General features: G+C 34.1%; 2 protein-coding genes across 5 annotated transcripts in view; one reads left to right on the top strand and one right to left on the bottom strand.

The window, feature by feature from the left end:
- The window catches only part of LOC102530707 (olfactory receptor 51M1-like), a 259,108-nt gene that overhangs the window by 136,325 nt on the left and 104,781 nt on the right, over positions 1 to 18,002 (bottom strand). The window lies entirely within an intron of this gene.
- On the top strand, positions 12,277 to 13,206 carry LOC102530440 (olfactory receptor 52Z1P-like). The gene has a single exon (XM_015238388.3). It carries the CDS (start codon positions 12,305 to 12,307, stop codon positions 13,184 to 13,186), a length of 882 nt encoding a protein of 293 aa, XP_015093874.2. The 5' UTR covers positions 12,277 to 12,304; the 3' UTR covers positions 13,187 to 13,206.

Here is an 18,002-nt window from a genome sequence, read left to right as displayed (position 1 = left end):
TTGATTTGTATAAAACAAGACATATGTAGGTCATGTCATAAGCATGACCATAGTCAAGAAAGTATGAAACTAGTTAATGTGCCCAGAGTGTATTTTCAAGCACTGTCTCTGAAAATAAAGTACAATGAAGCTAGATTTGAAGAGTCGGTCTTTCAGTTTCAAAAGTGGGTAACTTGAAGCTACTTCAGTTCTCTGAGATCCAGTTAATTAATCTTCAAAATGAGGAAAATACCCAACTCACAGAAATATTGTGATGATTGATGGGCCAAATTTTCCAATAGAATTTTTCTAAAATGATAAAGATGTTCTATAATATAAAGTAATATGGACCATCATATTAAGGATATGTTTTTAGTAAAAATAATCTGCTGATAATAAATCCACAGGTGAATGCTCACTGTACACTTTACCTCCTAATTTTCCCAGGTCTATAAAAACTTTGTCATTAAATAGACTTGAAAGATTTAATATTAGTGTTTGGGATGCTGGCAGTATTCTCTTTCTTGGACAGGGTATTTGTTATAAGCTTTCATTATTTTTGTGGTATTTAATCTAGCTGTATCTTTATTTATGGACCTTTCTGTGCTTATGTTAATAATAAAAGACAAATTTAAGGAGTATGAAAGTGTCAGTTTACAGGCACACCTGGCGAGTGAATAAACGTTTTTATTTCTGTCACTTTCTATAATCAACTGAAACTACAGAAGTACACAGAGGCACTGTGAGAGAAAATAATAACAATGTATATGAAAACCAATTTTATAAATACAGAAATTTTAGATAGTATTCTTAAATGATGAAACAAGATAAATAAATCGGAAGTCTAGGTGCCTACAGAAGGAGATACAAATGAGAAGAAAACTATCTGCATAGGACAATCCTGGAAAAGCACCCATATTTCTTATAAAGTACTGGTGAGGGGTGGGGCTGAGAATGGTAGAAAAGGTGAACATCTGTGTAAGTTTTCCTAACTACAGTATTCAGAAACTCACTCCTCTCTAATTCAAGCAAAATGATTGTTCTCTGTGGTAACTGATCAAATATGACCCAGATAGAGGGGCACAGAAGACAAAGAATGCCAGGAGTGAGGTATCATATATAAAAGAGAGAGATTATGTAAAATAATACATGTTGAATGCTGAAGTCCATGGACACATTTCTCCCATTCATCTCCTAAAATGCTAACCAGACTGATATTCCATAGTCAGGCAATTATAGAATTATTCTCTGTAAAAACTGTCTCAATACAAAAGAATAACAGATATTGGCATTTGACTATTACTCACTGAATTGGGTGGGCTCCTTCCTCATCTGCCTGACACATAACTAATTAGATAACAAATCCCACCATATTCATAGGAATCTCTAATAGGTCTTTGGTCCCTCACCATGAAATATGAATGGACAGCCAAGGATTACCAGAAGTGTGATTAAACCCACCAGTACAAAAACCACATATCCAAAATAAATTTTAAACTAGAAAATTAACTGTATGGAGCAGAGTTTATTCAGAGTAGGCATTAAGATATGAAAAGAAAACAAGTCCATAATTTTCTTAATGAGATAATCAGTAATATTAGATCCTTGATATAAGAACAGAATACTATTAATAGGAAACAATTAGAGAACAGAGAAGATTATTTGTAAATTGAACAACAATATGAAAGATGAAAGAAAAATCAATAGAAATCTTAGGAGACAGAGTTAAGAAAGCAGAGCAAAAGTGATAAATACAGGGACTGGGAGAAAAAAACCACATAAGGGGTCAAACCAAGAACACCAGAATTTTACTAATAGGAGTTCTAGAAAGACAGAAAGGATAAAAATATAGGAAGAATTTATTAAGAAATTATACAAGACTTTTCCTAGAACAAATGATAAAAGAACACAAGTCCAAATTGAGAATATCCACCAAGTACCCAGTTAAAAAATAATATATATGTTATATTACATGTGTGTGTGTGTGTGTGTATATAATAGTAAGTTAAGAGAATAGAAAGGTCAGCCACAGACTGGCAGGAACTATTTGCAAAATACATATCTGATAAAGGTCTTGTATCCAAATGCAAAGAACATTTAAAACTCAACAATTAGGAAATAACCAACTCAGTTAAAAAGTGGGCAAAAGATCTGAACAGACACTTCACCAAAGAAGATATATAAGTAGTAATAAACACATGAAAAGATGCTCAAAATCATTTTTCATTAGGGAATTTCAAGCTAAAACAACAAGGAGATACCACTACACACCTATTAAAATGGCTAAAATCCAAAACCCTGACAACGACTCTGGTGAAGATGTGGATCAACAGGAATCTCATTCATTGCTGGTGGAAATGCAAAATATTACAGCCACTCTGGTTGAAAGTTTTGCAGTTTCTTACAAAACTAAACATAGCTTACCATGTAAAACAAACAACTGCACTCTTAGATGTTTTACCCAAATGAACTGAAACTTATATCCACACAGAGACATGTTTATAGTAGCTTTATTTGTAATCACCAGAAATTGAAAGCAACTAACATGACTGGATAAGCAAACTGTGGTACATCTATACACTGCAATGATATTTGATTAGAGAGAGAGAGAGGGCTATCAAGCTGTGAAAAGACATGAAAGAAACTTAAACACATTTTACTAAGTGACAGAAGCCATTCTGACTACATATTTATATGATTTCAACCACATAACATTCTGGAGAGGCCAAACTATAGGAAAACTACAAAGATCAATGGTTGCAATAGTTTCAAGGAGAAGGAGGGAGGAATGGATAGGTGGAGCACAGGGGAATTTCAGGGCAGTAAAAGTGTTCTGTATAATACTGTAATGGTGAGTATATGACATTATGTATTTGTCAAAACCATGGAACAGTAAACAGAAAGAGTGAACCCTAATGCAAACTGTTTACTTTGGTTAATAACAAGATACTAATATTGATTCACCAGTTATTTAAAAAAAGAAAAAGTTATTCTAGGCATATACTTTTCAATTTTAATACAAAATATGGGAGTAGAGAGAACACACTAATAGCTTCAAAAAGAAGATGAGTGCATAAGTAAACAAACAGCTTGTATCTCCAGGATCAGAGAGCAGAATGGCACTGCTAATTTCAACAGCAACACAGGGATCTAGAAGATAGCATGATTTCTCTTCTCAATTTTGAGGGAAGCTACTGGAGTCCTGGGAGATAATGGTAGTGATATATTTCTGAATGTGTCTACACAGTTCCTCCTCTTTCCTCAACTCATAGAGATCAACAAGACGGGTAAATTTAACCATTCATATTTTCATATATAGAGAAATAGACAATTCCAAATTTTAGTGTCAGCTCCAGAATCCACACCAGAACAAAGACTGTGCAGGGAAGGAAGGTTGGGGAGTGGTAGCCTATAGTTAGTGAAACACTGATGATACCCCCAACCCCAAACTACATACACACCAAATTAAAAAAGAGAATCAACCCCAATGCTGTAAAATAGTGAGAATAGGTTCAAGACCCTTGGAATTACATATTCCCAACTGAGGAATTAAAAGGAATATTTGAAAGTGCATGGAAACAGGCTTAAAAGTAGTTTGGGAAAGTGTTAATTTTGCGGTAGGGAAAATGCTTGGAGGTGGAAGGAGTTATTTTGAGGCTTGGTAGTAAAGGAAAAAAGAAATCATGATTAAAGAACCAAAAGGAACATAACTGAATCACACAAAAAAAGGATACGTCATCTCTATCCCAACCAAAATTAGCAGCAGGGAATTAAAAAACTGCCATTCACTTCACTGATGGAAATGGGTGTCAGTTAGAACAAAGAACGAGTAAGTCGTCTTACCCTTCTCGCCTGCATACAACTGTTATCAATATTCCAAGAAACATAAGACATTTCAAATGACAGTTTCTATTAAAAAGTGGAAAGTGAAAGTAAAAATGTTTCTACTGATGAACACTCTACCTCCCACTACTGAAACACACACACACACACATATGTCATAGAAAAACTACAATTTATCTTTCCAGCCTAAATAAACTATCTTTATGATTAATTTGTAGATTTGGGAATAAAATAATAAAATTAAAGACAGAACAGAAATGTATAAAAATGGATGATATGATTTAAGAGTTGTTTGAAAATCAATATAAAAACTGAAGTACAAAATCATGTTAGAAATAATGATTACATTATTATTGTTATCTATTGTGTAACAAATCACCCCAAGATTTAGTATCTTAATGGTTTATTTTTTCCCACAATTGTGTGGGTCAACAGTTTACATAAGATTGATTACATGGTTCTGCTTCACGAGGAATCAGCTGTGGTCACTCAACAGGCAGCATTCAGTTAGGAAATGGGCCGAGATGGAAGGGCCACAGACGTCACTCACGTGCCTGGTGCCTCAGTGCCCCTCCACATAGTCATATCCCCTCCATAAGGAAAACTTAACTTCCTCGTAGTATGGTGATCTTAGTATTTCTCACATTAGTGGCTGACTTTGAATTAGAAACAATGTAGAAGTTGCCAGTCTTCTTATTACTTTGGTTCAGGAACCCAAGAACATTAGCATCATTCCTGCCACATTCCACTAAATAATGGTAGAAACAACTCTCTTGAATCCCAGATTTAAGGGGCAGTGGGAATAAGTTTCACTTCTGATGACCACAGTGGCACACACATACAAAGAAGGAGACAAGTGATTACAGTTCTCTTCTCAGATTACCTTCCATGTTGTCCAAAAGAGAATAGTGGAGATAGTAGATATAATGAAGACAAAATTGTTTAATACATACATAAATGGATTTTCTGGGAAATAAAAGGATCAAAGCCAAATAATAAAACAAAGATAAAATTAGTATTTTAAAGACATTTTAAGAGCTATTTCTGGAAACAAAAAGAGAACTTTCATCTTTACATTGAAAGAGCTTATCTTAAACCTTAGGCAAACAACCCAGAAAATTCTAATGCATTGAGAGAAAAGTTACTGAGAAACTTACAAAAAAAAAAAAAAAAGCTCAACAGAAAATAAAAACCCACCTTGCCTTTCATCAGGCTAGAATAAAAATTATAGCTACAGTCAGCTGCAAAATTAACAGGCAACTACATTTCTCCTAAGGACAAGCTGTAACTGTAATGCATCTTAATAATCCTCTTCTTTGGGTAACTACTGATTTGGTACTCACTGAGATACTTTGTTCTTTAAAATCATATACGACATCAGAAATGCTGCTCTTTAAAATTACATCAGTAAGAATGAAACATTCCACCTTGGCTAGAAGATAGATGTCACTTTGGAACAGAGAAGTAGCCTTGGTATACAATTCAGGTGCAGAACTTCAAAAAAGAGATACCCAAACATAACTTTCCAGAATGCATTTTGCAGCTTAGACTTGATGTTGCCCCTTTAAACATCCTTGCTTTGCTTTGAGCTTATCAAAATATGGCTTTATTTGATGGGTTTGGACATATGCATACACCCATGATATCATCACCACAATCAAGGTAATAAACCTATCTGCCACCTCCAAAAGTTTTCTTGTGTCCTTTTGTTTGCTTGTTTGTTTGTTGTGGTAAGTACAGTTAACATGAGGTTTACCCTGTTAGGCATAAAACACCATACTGTAAAATTGCATATATTAAATATGTGCAGTTTTTGTGTTTCAATTATACCTCAATAAAGTTGTAAAAAACCCATGGATTTATTTAAATTTTAGCTAAATCTCATCCTTCTCCTGAATCTTATAATAACTTTATTATTTCCTTTGATTGGGAAAATGTCCTCTGGTTCTTCTGGTATGTTCTCTTCCTCTTCAAAGAATCAATAAACCTCATGTCAGATGACAGTTTGCTTCTGGTGTCTTTATACAACTTTGTATGTCACATTGAGTCATGTTCTATTCAGTCTTTAAGTTTTAGATATTTATTTCTACTAAATAACATACCAAATATTCCCTATGACATGAACACTACTATAAATTTGAAAAAACTATTAACCAAATATATTTTATATACTGTATTACTAACTGCATTTTCTTTAACTGTACTCATCATTCACCACCTATTACTCTGTCAATCTATCTTATTTTGTTATTGAAAAACATCCACCCATTTATTTCATTTTATCTTTCTCCCCTGATAACTATTCCTCAATTAAATCTGAATGCTCAGGAAAAGACAAATAGTGAATAAAGTATGGCACATCCATCTACTTAATATTAAGCAGTTGTTACAAACAATGAAATAGACCAATATTGATTGAATTGGGCATTGTCTATGATTTCTTAAGTGCTAAATAATAAAATAAGATGTTAAATAAAGCATTAGTATCTTCCTATTGGGCTAACACATACTTAGATAAAGATTTCATGTCTCTGAGCATAAAGAAATGAATAAAATGATTCATCCCACCCTGACCACATTTGGATAGCATAAGAAAGAAGGAAGGAAGATTATTAATGTTTGGTGTATGCATCTTAAGTTTTACTTGTTATAATGGGCATGCATCACTCTTGTAATTTAGCAAAATCCAATAAAATACATTAAATTTTTAAAAGACAAAAGAAGGGATTGACATTTGTTCCTTTTAATATAAGAGATTGCACTGGCCTTTATGCAAGTTTGTCTACATACAAAACAGATGTTATGATATATCAGAAAAAGTATAAACCCCCTTAAGCCTTAAGGAAGATCCTTGTATATTCTTCCTCAAGACAAGTCATTAATAACCTTACATTAGCAAATCTAAGAGGTACTATATTAGTGATTCTTCCCAGATAAATATCCTCACCGAAGTGGTTTACCAGATACAAGTGGAGAGAATAGTTGCTGTTGCTAAAGCTATTCTTCAGTGCGGCAGAACAGATTACTTTGGGAAAAGTTCAAGGCTTCAGAGATCCTGCTCTCAATCACTGAGAAACTCTACATCCTACTAATGAAAATAAGTAGTTCTGCTCTTTTTTCTGATACCAACTTCCAGCTGTGTTATTTGAAGAACAAGGAGAAAACAGGAGTCCAATTATGTCTAATTAGCTGTCCAACACAAGGACTATCTGGGATACCTTCCTAATCCTTCCCTATTTAGGTTTTATAGTAAAATGAAGGCTTCATGGACATTCTCTCTCTCACTTTTTGGCTAAGGAACTAGCATTCAGGACTCTAACTTGCCTATAAAACAGCTATCCAGGGACAGTTTTGATAATCTTAACTGTTAAAGCAGATTTAGAGCTAAAATCCCAACCAGTTTAACATCCTCAATGTACAGAAAACAAAGCTTAGGCTCAAGAAATTTCTTTGTTTTTCTCTCTCTTTTTTAATTGAAGTATAGTCAATTGACAATGTTGTGTTAGTCTCTAGTGTACAGCATGGTGATTCAGTTATATACACGTATGCACACATACATATATACATATATACTTTTTCATTATAGGTTACTACAAGATATTGAATATAATTCCCCAAGCTATACAGTAGGACCTCATTGTTTATCTATTTTATATATAGTAGTTAGCATCTGCAAATGCCAAACTCCTAATTTTCCCTTCCCTCCTTTCCCCACTGGCAGCCATAAGTTTGCCCTCTATGTCTATAAGTCGGTTTCTGTTTTGTAAATAAGTTCATTTGTGTCTTTTTTATAAGATTCCATATATAAGTGATATCACATGGTATTTGTCTTTCTCCTTCTGGCCTACTTCACTTAGTATGATAATTTCTAGAAATTTCTACCACTGTCTTAGTTAGAGAGCCACATTCGCTTTTCCATTTTCTTGAAATCCACAGAGCTTTGACACCTGAAGCTTTCAGCTGCACAACCTGACCTAAAGCAATGGCAAAATCTAAGATGAACTGATGTGAGGATATTTATCACCTTTATTTATCCTGCATAGTTAAATATTCATATGCTCTTTGAAATAATATCAATCTATTTGATTAAGATGTCATCAAGGCCCCAATGATACTGTTATCTAATATACAGAGTTTGACCATGTAACTTTTCTAAAATCTGGAAAATTCTTTCCTAAAACATGTGGCTCCAGGATTTCAGATAATGGACTATAGACATCTGTAAGAGAAAGTGCATTGAAGGTCCAGATAATGATGAATTCACCTCTGCAGGGTATTACTGGAGATGGGTTTTAAACTAGTAACAGTTCACTACCCTCTTGTGTTTTATATGTATCTGAAATTATTATCTGCTAAAACTTTTTTTTTAATCAAAGGAGGAAAGTATGACTATTTCAAGGAGAAAATATGTATCTGAAATCATAATTTACCCAAATCTTTTGATTAAAAAGAATGCATGGCCCTTCAAGTAAATGAGGAAGCTAGAGCTGTAGAGTTTCAAAATTTGAAAATATCAGAGTAAGTTATTAGTACAGTCTACAGCCTCCAACTATGGATCCTATTCTTCGTTTTCTAGTCACCACCATACACTTGGATACAGACGCCAGTTCTTCTATTGTCACCTAATTCGTCACTGTTCTTCCTCAATCTCTTCTCTTTTAATACACTTTGGTCCCCTAAATTTGTTGTCCAAGGACAAGTGGAGAGAAATCAGTACTGTTCCTTTTTTATATCCAAAAGTGCAAGGAGGAACTATACAATTAGCCATCATTTATGTTTTCAAGAACTTTGGATGGAAAATATTTGAAAATGAAGGGAACATTTGTCTCTTTCCAAATAGTACTCACACCTGTGTAATAAGATACAACTTCTCTCAGCCAGCGAGCATAAAACATCTAAGTAACTGATTGGGGGACTGGGGCACTTGCTTAGCACTAATCATCCAATCGTGGTCAGTTGATGGTCAGTCATTATATTTACAGGAAAGTCCCACTAATACAGATTAAAAAGATTTCCAGGATGTTCTTGCTAAATATCAGCAAACCAGGGATATCTGGAAAGCCCCACTTGAAAGAAGTTTATTTAAAACATCTTCCTCCACAAATACCTTTCAAGTGATGGAGTCAGTTTTGAATTTCATTATTGTAAAGGAATTTATCTTTACCTCTTCTTTCCTCCATCTGGATCCCTCATTAAAGTGTCCTTCAAAGAATCAAAGGGATCTTTACAGTAGCTTATGATATTTCTGGATCCCTGTGGTGCTGACTAATTCTAATCTGTAAACAATGGAAGAGAGGGAAAGCCAAGGAGACTTAAAATTTCAAGGTAACTAAGATGAGAGCATCAGTTTCAGGTGCCTTCTAAGTATGGTACAGTTCTTCTTCTATATGTGGCACTGGCAACTTGAATTTGCAGATGCCTCTATGGAAACAAGTTATCATGCAGCAGCACGGGCCTCTGACATGAAAAGGAAACTTGGATATTTATCTGAAAGTATGTGTTAACTAGGGTGTCCAGGAGTGCTAGCCAGAGGAAAAACTACGCAAATTGTAGGGGAGGAGAAAATAGGAGTGCTTCTCCCTAAGGACCATGTACCAGAACCAGCCCCAGGTGATCTCTTTCCACAAAAGGAGTGAAATTCAATCCTCAGGGTCTGAATATCTTGGGTCTGAGTGATGCCTAGGAGATATAAATAGATAGTTCCAGATTTCCTGTTTGTATTTGGGGCATCTCTTTGTTTTCATTTTTTAATTTACTCAACTAGTTAAACATCTTCAGGATTCTAGACAATATAGGTAAGTAAACTGAGTAATGCTCAGTGAAAACATATAGAAAAGGACACCAGAAAAACAGTCAGGAAACCGCAGGAGATGCTCATTCTTCCTAGAACTTAACCATTTTGCATTTCCTTCAACCCTGACCTATGAAGTATTGGACATGGATTTTACTGGATGTGACCTACAATTGTAGAATCTCTGTGCTCTTCTATTAAATGAGTCCTCTGCAAAGAGCATAAATAATTCTTTTCTTTTAGAATGTGTTTATGCTATAGTCATTTTTCTTCTGATGTGAAGATCTGACTGTTGTGCTTAGATGTGTCAAACTTAAACTTATATTCCAGTAGTTAAAAACAAGACTCAGTAGTTAAGCAAGTTTAGTAAAGATAATGTGTATATGTACATATACACAAATATATGCATTAATTTTTCTGTAAATGTCCTCATTTCACCTGTTGTTGGGCTAGAATTATATCTGATTTGTGATAAACCATCCTACAATACTAACTTCAGAATTGCTTGTAGATTTAATTGATGTTTATTTGGAAGTATTTTATAAATGAAAACCAAACTTCAAATTAAGTAACTTTTTAATAACCATGTAGTCAGAATAAGACTTAACCAGTATTTAAATCTAATTCCAGATGGCCCTAGAACCACGCTGTTTCTACTAACCACATGCTGCCTGTGTGCATATATTCATGATTCAGTCAGACTATGCCATCAGTAATATTACAGAATAATGCTAAAAGGCATTCCAGTCCTACAAATTAGGTAACCGCAGGTGATAAGGCTACAGTTAAAACAGAGCCAAATAAAATGAAACAGATCATTAGTGTCCCAAAAGATCATCAGTACAATTAAAACAAAACCTGCATATATATGTGTATATGTATGACTGAAACACTATGTTGTACACCAGAAATTGACATATCGTAAACTGACTATACTTCAGTTTAAAAAACCAACCAAACAGCAAAAAAGAAAACCTGCAAATTTTGTTCCCCTTCCTTCGTTCCCATCTTCATTTCTAAGTTTCTATTGCTTAGACTCTTCTCTTCCCCACCCCTAATGTCCTAACGAAGCCTGCCTCACTATAAGCCCCTCCTCATGACTACACTTCACTCACATATGTGGCTCTGGCAAAGATCTGTGCCAGGCATGCTCCAAAATTAATCTTTCCTCTCACTCTCTGAAACCTAAAAATCCTATTTAAAAGAAATTTCAAACAATTAATTTATATGTTAAATGGTTAAAACAATTGGTTTATACATTGAAAGTGGATCCAGAGGCTTAAGCATCTCAACATTTTATTATAGTATTTTGAAAGAATCACAAACCAATTAAGGAAAGGCTTAATGGGCTATTTGAGTACTATATGGTCTAAACTGTAACTCCCAAAAAGGTGTGCTTAACATTTCAATCATATAAAAGCAGGGAATAGGATAATGAATACTTCATAAAAAATAAAAGTAAATGGAATAAAATTATACTGTACAATGATTAGCATCCTGAACTGCAGCAGAGTCAAGGGGTGAAGAGACAATTGTTTCTAAAGGCCCAGATACCATCTCAGAAAATAAGAAACTTAACTAGATTTATTTGAGAATAGCGACTGGAGGAGGAAGGGAGCCACTTGTCATTCACTTATTTTATATCTATGTCTCTTGCTATACTTGCTATATATTTTTTATTTGTGTACACACACACACACACACACACACACACACACACACACACAGCCTAATCCTAATGTTATATCTTCTAGCCTGCTTTTTCACCCAGCATCCTCTTTGCTTCTATCCACATTCCTTTGGAACTAAAGAAAAATTGTAATCAATAAATAATCATCCCTCCCTTTTCTGAAGAACTTTGGGTGCCTGATTTATAATGTGAAAACATTTATTTTTTTTTTTTGCTGCTGTGGTGATACCTTGAAATATAAAGTATACAGCTTATCTTCAATCAGTGGTTGAAGTAGGATAGAATATTTTTCACTTCGCCATATGCTTGGCATATCCATTTAAGAATCCAACTCAGTTTGGCATTGCACGTGGTTTAGGTTTTTGATGCTCATTCTACAACTTTAAGGAATGTATTGATGAACAGACAGGGATTGATTTAATTCACCTGTGTATCTTCAATGCCCAGCATGGGACATTTGTCTATTTTACACTGAGATATGATCAATGAAAAATATGATGGCATAGTTTTGTACCTAGTTTTATTTTTATAGGCAGTGTTGAATGATAGTCAAGATCAGAGCTTTCAAGTTTATCCTATCTGATGTTGAATCCCATGGGAACTAGGGCAAGAGGCTAAAAGTCTGGAAATTAACTTTTTTCTATAGGGATAAGAACAGTATCCATGTCATGGGATATTGTAAAGTTCTTCTCAATGGGCTACTGTGAGGATTTCATAAGTTAATACATATAAAGCACTATGACACATATTACACATTTATTAAATGTTATTATTTTTCAAGATACAAGATTTAATCCTTCCTTGGAAAGAGTCAGAGTTCAATTTTAGGTTAATCTATCTCACTGTCGTTTCAGAGAAAACATATTGGGAAAAAAAATCGGACCCGACGTCATTCAGCCTAAGGCAAATCCTCAGTCATCCCTCTGGTCCTTCATTAAAAGCCCCAGGTTTGGAGTAAGTGGTCACAGATGGCCTTTCACAATTATACCAGTCCTCAGGATATGTGGTATGTCCTGATTGGAATCCCAGGACTACAAGATTTGCACACCTGGATCTCCATCCCTATCTGTTTCATGTACATTGTGGCTGTTGTAGGTAACATCTTCTTGATCTTCCTGATCGTGACCGAGAAGAGTCTCCAGGGGCCCATGTATCTCTTCCTTTCCATGCTGGCCTTGGCAGATGTCCTGCTCTCCACAACCATAGCCCCCAGGATGCTGGCCATCTTCTGGTTCCATTCCATGGGTATATCCTTTGGTAGCTGCGTATCCCAGATGTTCTTCCTACACTTTATCTTTGTGGCAGAATCTGCCATTCTCCTGGCCATGGCATTTGACCGCTACGTGGCCATCTGTTACCCACTGAGATACACTGCAATCTTAACCTCCTCAGTCATTGGGAAGATTGGCATAGCTGCTGTGGTTAGAAGCTTTATCATATGTTTTCCATTCATTTTCCTGGTACATCGACTTATCTATTGTGGGAGAAACATCATTCCCCATTCCTACTGTGAGCACATGGGCATTGCCAGATTGGCATGTGACAATATCAATGTCAACATCATTTATGGCCTGACTGTGGCCCTACTGTCTACAGGACTGGATATAGTGTTCATCATTACATCCTACACAATGATCCTTTGCACAGTGTTTCAGATACCTTCCTGGACTGCCAGATTCAAGGCCCTTAACACATGTGGTTCCCACATCTGTGTCATATTTATATTCTATGCCCCAGCATTCTTTTCGTTTTTTGCCCATCGCTTTGGGGATAAAACTATCCCTCATCACATCCACATCCTAGTAGCCAACCTCTATGTGGTGGTGCCCCCTATGCTCAACCCCATTATTTATGGGGTGAAGACCAAACAGATCCAAGACTGAGTGGTTTTGTTTTTCTCTCCCATTAACACATGCTAAAATGAAGACTAATGCTAAATATTGGGTATTTTGAATAACACACACACACACATATACACACTATTTAACAGTCTGTTTCAATGAGGAATAGGAATAAATGAAATTTATGACAACTCTCAAACACACTTAAAGGGATAGAATCTGCCAGAAATGCCAAAAGCCTATACATTTTCCTAAGGCACTTAAAGATTTTGAAAAACTATTTTATTTTATTTTTAATTTTTAACACCTTTATTGTGGTATGGTTCTTGTACAGTAAACTGTACAAATTTCAGATGTATAATTTAATGAATTCTGATAGATGTATACACTAAATTGTCAATTCTCCTAGACATAGTATTATGCATTTTAACTTATTATAAAGGATAAATAAAGATAACTGAGAAAAATATTTTAGGATTTAACCCAGATGGACATCTCCTGTGTAGAGCAGGGAAATGGGAGTGATGGGTCACTGAGCTTTTTTATAGACAGTTGAAATTCTGCTGAAATACTAAACACTCCTACTGATATCAGCAAATACTTGGACCAATGGCATGAAGCCACTAAATTATAATTATTTTTGTCTGCATTTATTTCTTAAGTTAAAATGTGAGCTGTGAAATCAGATATTTTCTGATTCACTGATACCTCATAAAGTCTACTGTATAAATAAGCACATAGTATATATTTATTGAGTTAATTTTTCTACACATTGAGGATTTTAGGCCCAAATCATCAATGGAGACTCCATAGAGGGACTAAAGGACTGAAAAGTTCTATACTCAAGCCAAAAAAACTAAAGGCAAAGAAGATTAAATAGACTATTATGCAGAATCTTACATAAAAAATTCTCTAAACACCCCAAGTGTAATTATCTATAAGCTGTCTCCAGTCTGTACCTTAATTCCTTCACTTCAAGAAAATATTTTTATAATCTCTCCTTTTTCAAGGTCTAGTACATCATGAGAATGTGATATTTGACATTATTTGCACTTAAAGAAAAACCAAAAAAATAAACATTGAGTCATTCTCTTGAACATTCCAGATTAGTTTTTTCCCTTCCTTTTCAATTTTTTGGAATCATTTGAGGCGAGGCATTAACTCTTCTTTAACTGTTTGATAGAATTCACCTGTGAAGCCATCTGGTCCTGTACTTTTGTTTGTTGAGAGTGTTTTTGCTTGTTTGTTTTTGTTTTAATTTCTGATTCAATTTAATAACTGTAAATTAGTCTGTCCCAGAGTGTCTACCAGAGGCAAGAGGTGGGAGGAGGGGAATTGGATAAAGGTAGTCAAAAGTTACAAACTTCCAGTTATAAGATAAATAAGTACTAGTGATGTAATGTACAATATGATTAATGTAATTAACCCTGCTGTTTGTTACATACAAAACTTGTTGACAGAGTAAATCCTGAGTTCTCATCACAAGGAAGAAAATTTTTTAGTTTTTTATTTTGTATCTATGTGAGATGATGAATGTTCACTAAACTTTCTGTGGTAATCATTTCATGTGTATATAAGTCAAATCATTATGCTGTACACCTTAAATTTATACAGTGCTATAAGTCAATTATATCGCAATGAAACTGGACCAAAATTATTAATATGATTTTATTGTTCTTTTACATGCTGTTTTTTTAAATAATTTTTTACTGTAGTAAAATATATATACCTTACAATGTGTTTTATTAATCATTTTAAGTGTACAATTTAGTGACAACATCATACCTATTAAACAACAACTTCTCATTTCTCCGGTAACCTCTGACATACTTTGCATTTCTATAAATTTGATAATTCTAGATATTTAATATGTGGGATCATGCAATATTTATTGTTCTGTACCTGTCATATTTCACTCAACATAATGTTTTCAAAGTTCACCCATGTTGTAGCATATATTCATATCTCATTCCTTTCTATAGATTCATAATACTCTATTTATATATATATATGCTGCATTTTTTATTCATTAATCTGTTGTCATACATTTACTCTGGTTTCCACTGTTTGGCTATTGCGAATAATGCAGCAATGAACATTCATGTACAAGTATCTGTTTTATCCTTGTTTTCAATTTTTTGGGTATATATCCAGGAGTGGAATTACTGGGCTATATGGTAATTCTATCCTTAACTTTTTTATGAACTGTTAAACTGTTTTCCACAGAATTTGCACCATTTTACATTTTCACCAGCAACGTGTGATTGTTCCAATTTTTCTACATCCTTGCCAACACTTGTTAGTTTTTTAAAAAATAGTTTAGTACGTGTGGTGTGGTATCTCATTAAGGTTTTAATTGACATTTCATATGCCATTGGTCATTTGCATATATTCTTTAGAGAAATTACTACCCAAGTCTTTTGCCTATGTTTCAATTGGGTTGTTTGTCTTTTTGATTTGTGGCTGACTGAATTCTATATATATTAGGGGTATTAAATCCTTATCCAATGTGTAATTTGCAAATTATTTCCCCCACTTTGCAGGTTGTCATTTCACTTTCTTGATAGTGTCATTTGATGTACAAAATATTTTAAATCTGATGAATTCCAATTTATCTTTCTTTTTTAACATTTATTATACACACCACTTTTCCTTTGAGATTTATAAGGACACCATTTATGCACCTCTGCTTTCTCTAATTATAGTCAGGTAGTGATGACCTCTAAATGTTTCTTCAAGAGGACCTTTATAAAATGGGTCTCCACTTAACACCAGTCTATCTGACCAGGAAATAGGTCCAACTGATTTTACTCTGCTAAAGACCAAGACTGCCAGCTTGGTGTGTACTTCATAATTATACATCTATACTTTTGGTAAACAAATTAGAATTGATGATCCTTTAAAAAATATTCAGTAGCCTAATGACCCACCTCCCAAACATAGATAGGTAAAAATCTAAGTGTGGAGGTATTTTCAAATGTTAAATTGAAAAAATTTGTCTACCTATCCTGGAACTAACTGAGGTGCCTTTTCAAAAGTATACAGAATGAACCAAAATATCAATAAAACATTCTGGCCCTATGTATCTGGAACAGGGTAAGAACAGCTGAGTTGGAAATACTTTATAGGAACTGGTCTAATGAAGGTGATAATTAAATTATTTCAAGTAGATAGAATTACTAACACATTTTTATAGTTTGAGGGTGAAAAGGACCCAGGATAGAACTCTGGGAGCACAAAAAGGGTGAGGGGTGAAATAATTGAAGGAGATCAAGAGTCACCAACTACCAGTTATAAAATTAAAAAATCACTAGGATGGAATGTATAGCACAGAAGATATAGTTAATATTTTATAATAATTTTGTATGGTGTGTAATTTATAAAAATATCAAATTGCTTTCTTGGGCAGATGAAACTAATATAATATGTAAGTTAACTATACTTTAAAAACTCAGTAGAACAGAAGAGAATCAAAGTGGTAAACTATTCAGAATTGTTTGTTGGTGAGTCAAGAGCAAACTGAAGATTAGCTCAGATGGCAGTCTGACCTCTGAATCAATTCCATTCAATAGGAATCAGAAACATTGGTTCACTCCCTATCACAGAAGAAATTCTAGGAAAAGTGCTAAAGGTTCATTCCTTGCCTTTTGATCCTTATCACTTATTCTTCCTAAAATCCATTACGAATGCCCTTTTCCACACAACCGAAAGTATTCTACCTAAATTTGCCAGTGTCTCAATCTTACATCAAGTATCCTTTAAGCTTAGTTACACAGAAGAAAGTCTAGAAACCAGGTAAAACATGTCAAGAAGAAAGGTCCTGCCTGTGTGCATAAATTGTCTTAGAATTTATCATTTGTTCTCATGATAAAAGACATGCTAATTCATTTTACCATATTTCTAAAAATGTGAAGGCACATACATCTTTTTTTTAAATCAAGAGCACAAGGCATGATTCCTTCGCATATATGAGGCATATAACAACTGCTTCTTAAAGGAAAAAGGAAGAAAAGAGACATGGTATTAAGAGGGATGGAGAAAAATTTAGTCAAATGTGCAAACTTGCTCAAAGCTCAGTATGGTAGGATTTAGAAACTAAGCATCATAAACATAAGGATACAAAGGCTACAAAATCATGAAACATAAGCAGTAAGTCAAATTTATCATTCTGCAAGTATTTTATACCATTATATTGATAAGACTGTAGGTTTTGATAACAATTGATGAATACATAAAGAACTAAACAAAGGAGGTAATAGAAAAAGTATTAATGTGTAAATGGGGACACATTATCCTCATGATTTTTGTGCATGCAATTTTCTGAATAACCTTGGAAACATACTAAAATTTTTAGACTTTATTGTCCCATCATATGCAAAATGTTTTATTCTTTTCTTTTATTTCAATAAAAACATGGTTAAAATATACTTCCACTGAGTTTTGTTGTTAAGATGACTGTTTTGATCAAGAAAAGAGTCCAAACTTGTTTTAATTGAATGCCTCAACACTTCAGAACAGTAAGCCAGTGAGAAATCCATAATTTGTGAATCCTAATGCAGAAGGATTTATAAAGGACATAGCTCAACCTGGGACTAAAACATAAAAGAGAAAAGGAAAACATATACATGTTCATTATTATGCTCTTTCTACATTTATCACTCATTAATCTGGCAGGATCTAAAACCCTATTTATTCACTGTAGTTGTCATGAGCTATGATGATCTGTAAACTAGCTATCATTCTGGTAAATATCACAAAATGATTATATAGAAACCTCAAATATCTCAAATTACATGGATTTTTGTTGTTTTATTTTGATTTGAGATATTGTTACTTGCACAAAGAGTAAAGCCTGAAG

The sequence above is a fragment of the Vicugna pacos genome, chromosome 10, assembly GCF_048564905.1.
Source record: "Vicugna pacos chromosome 10, VicPac4, whole genome shotgun sequence".
NCBI lineage: Eukaryota > Metazoa > Chordata > Mammalia > Artiodactyla > Camelidae > Vicugna > Vicugna pacos.
The sequence above is the reverse complement of the archived record's forward strand: the minus strand, read 5'-3'. Positions and strand labels throughout refer to the sequence as shown.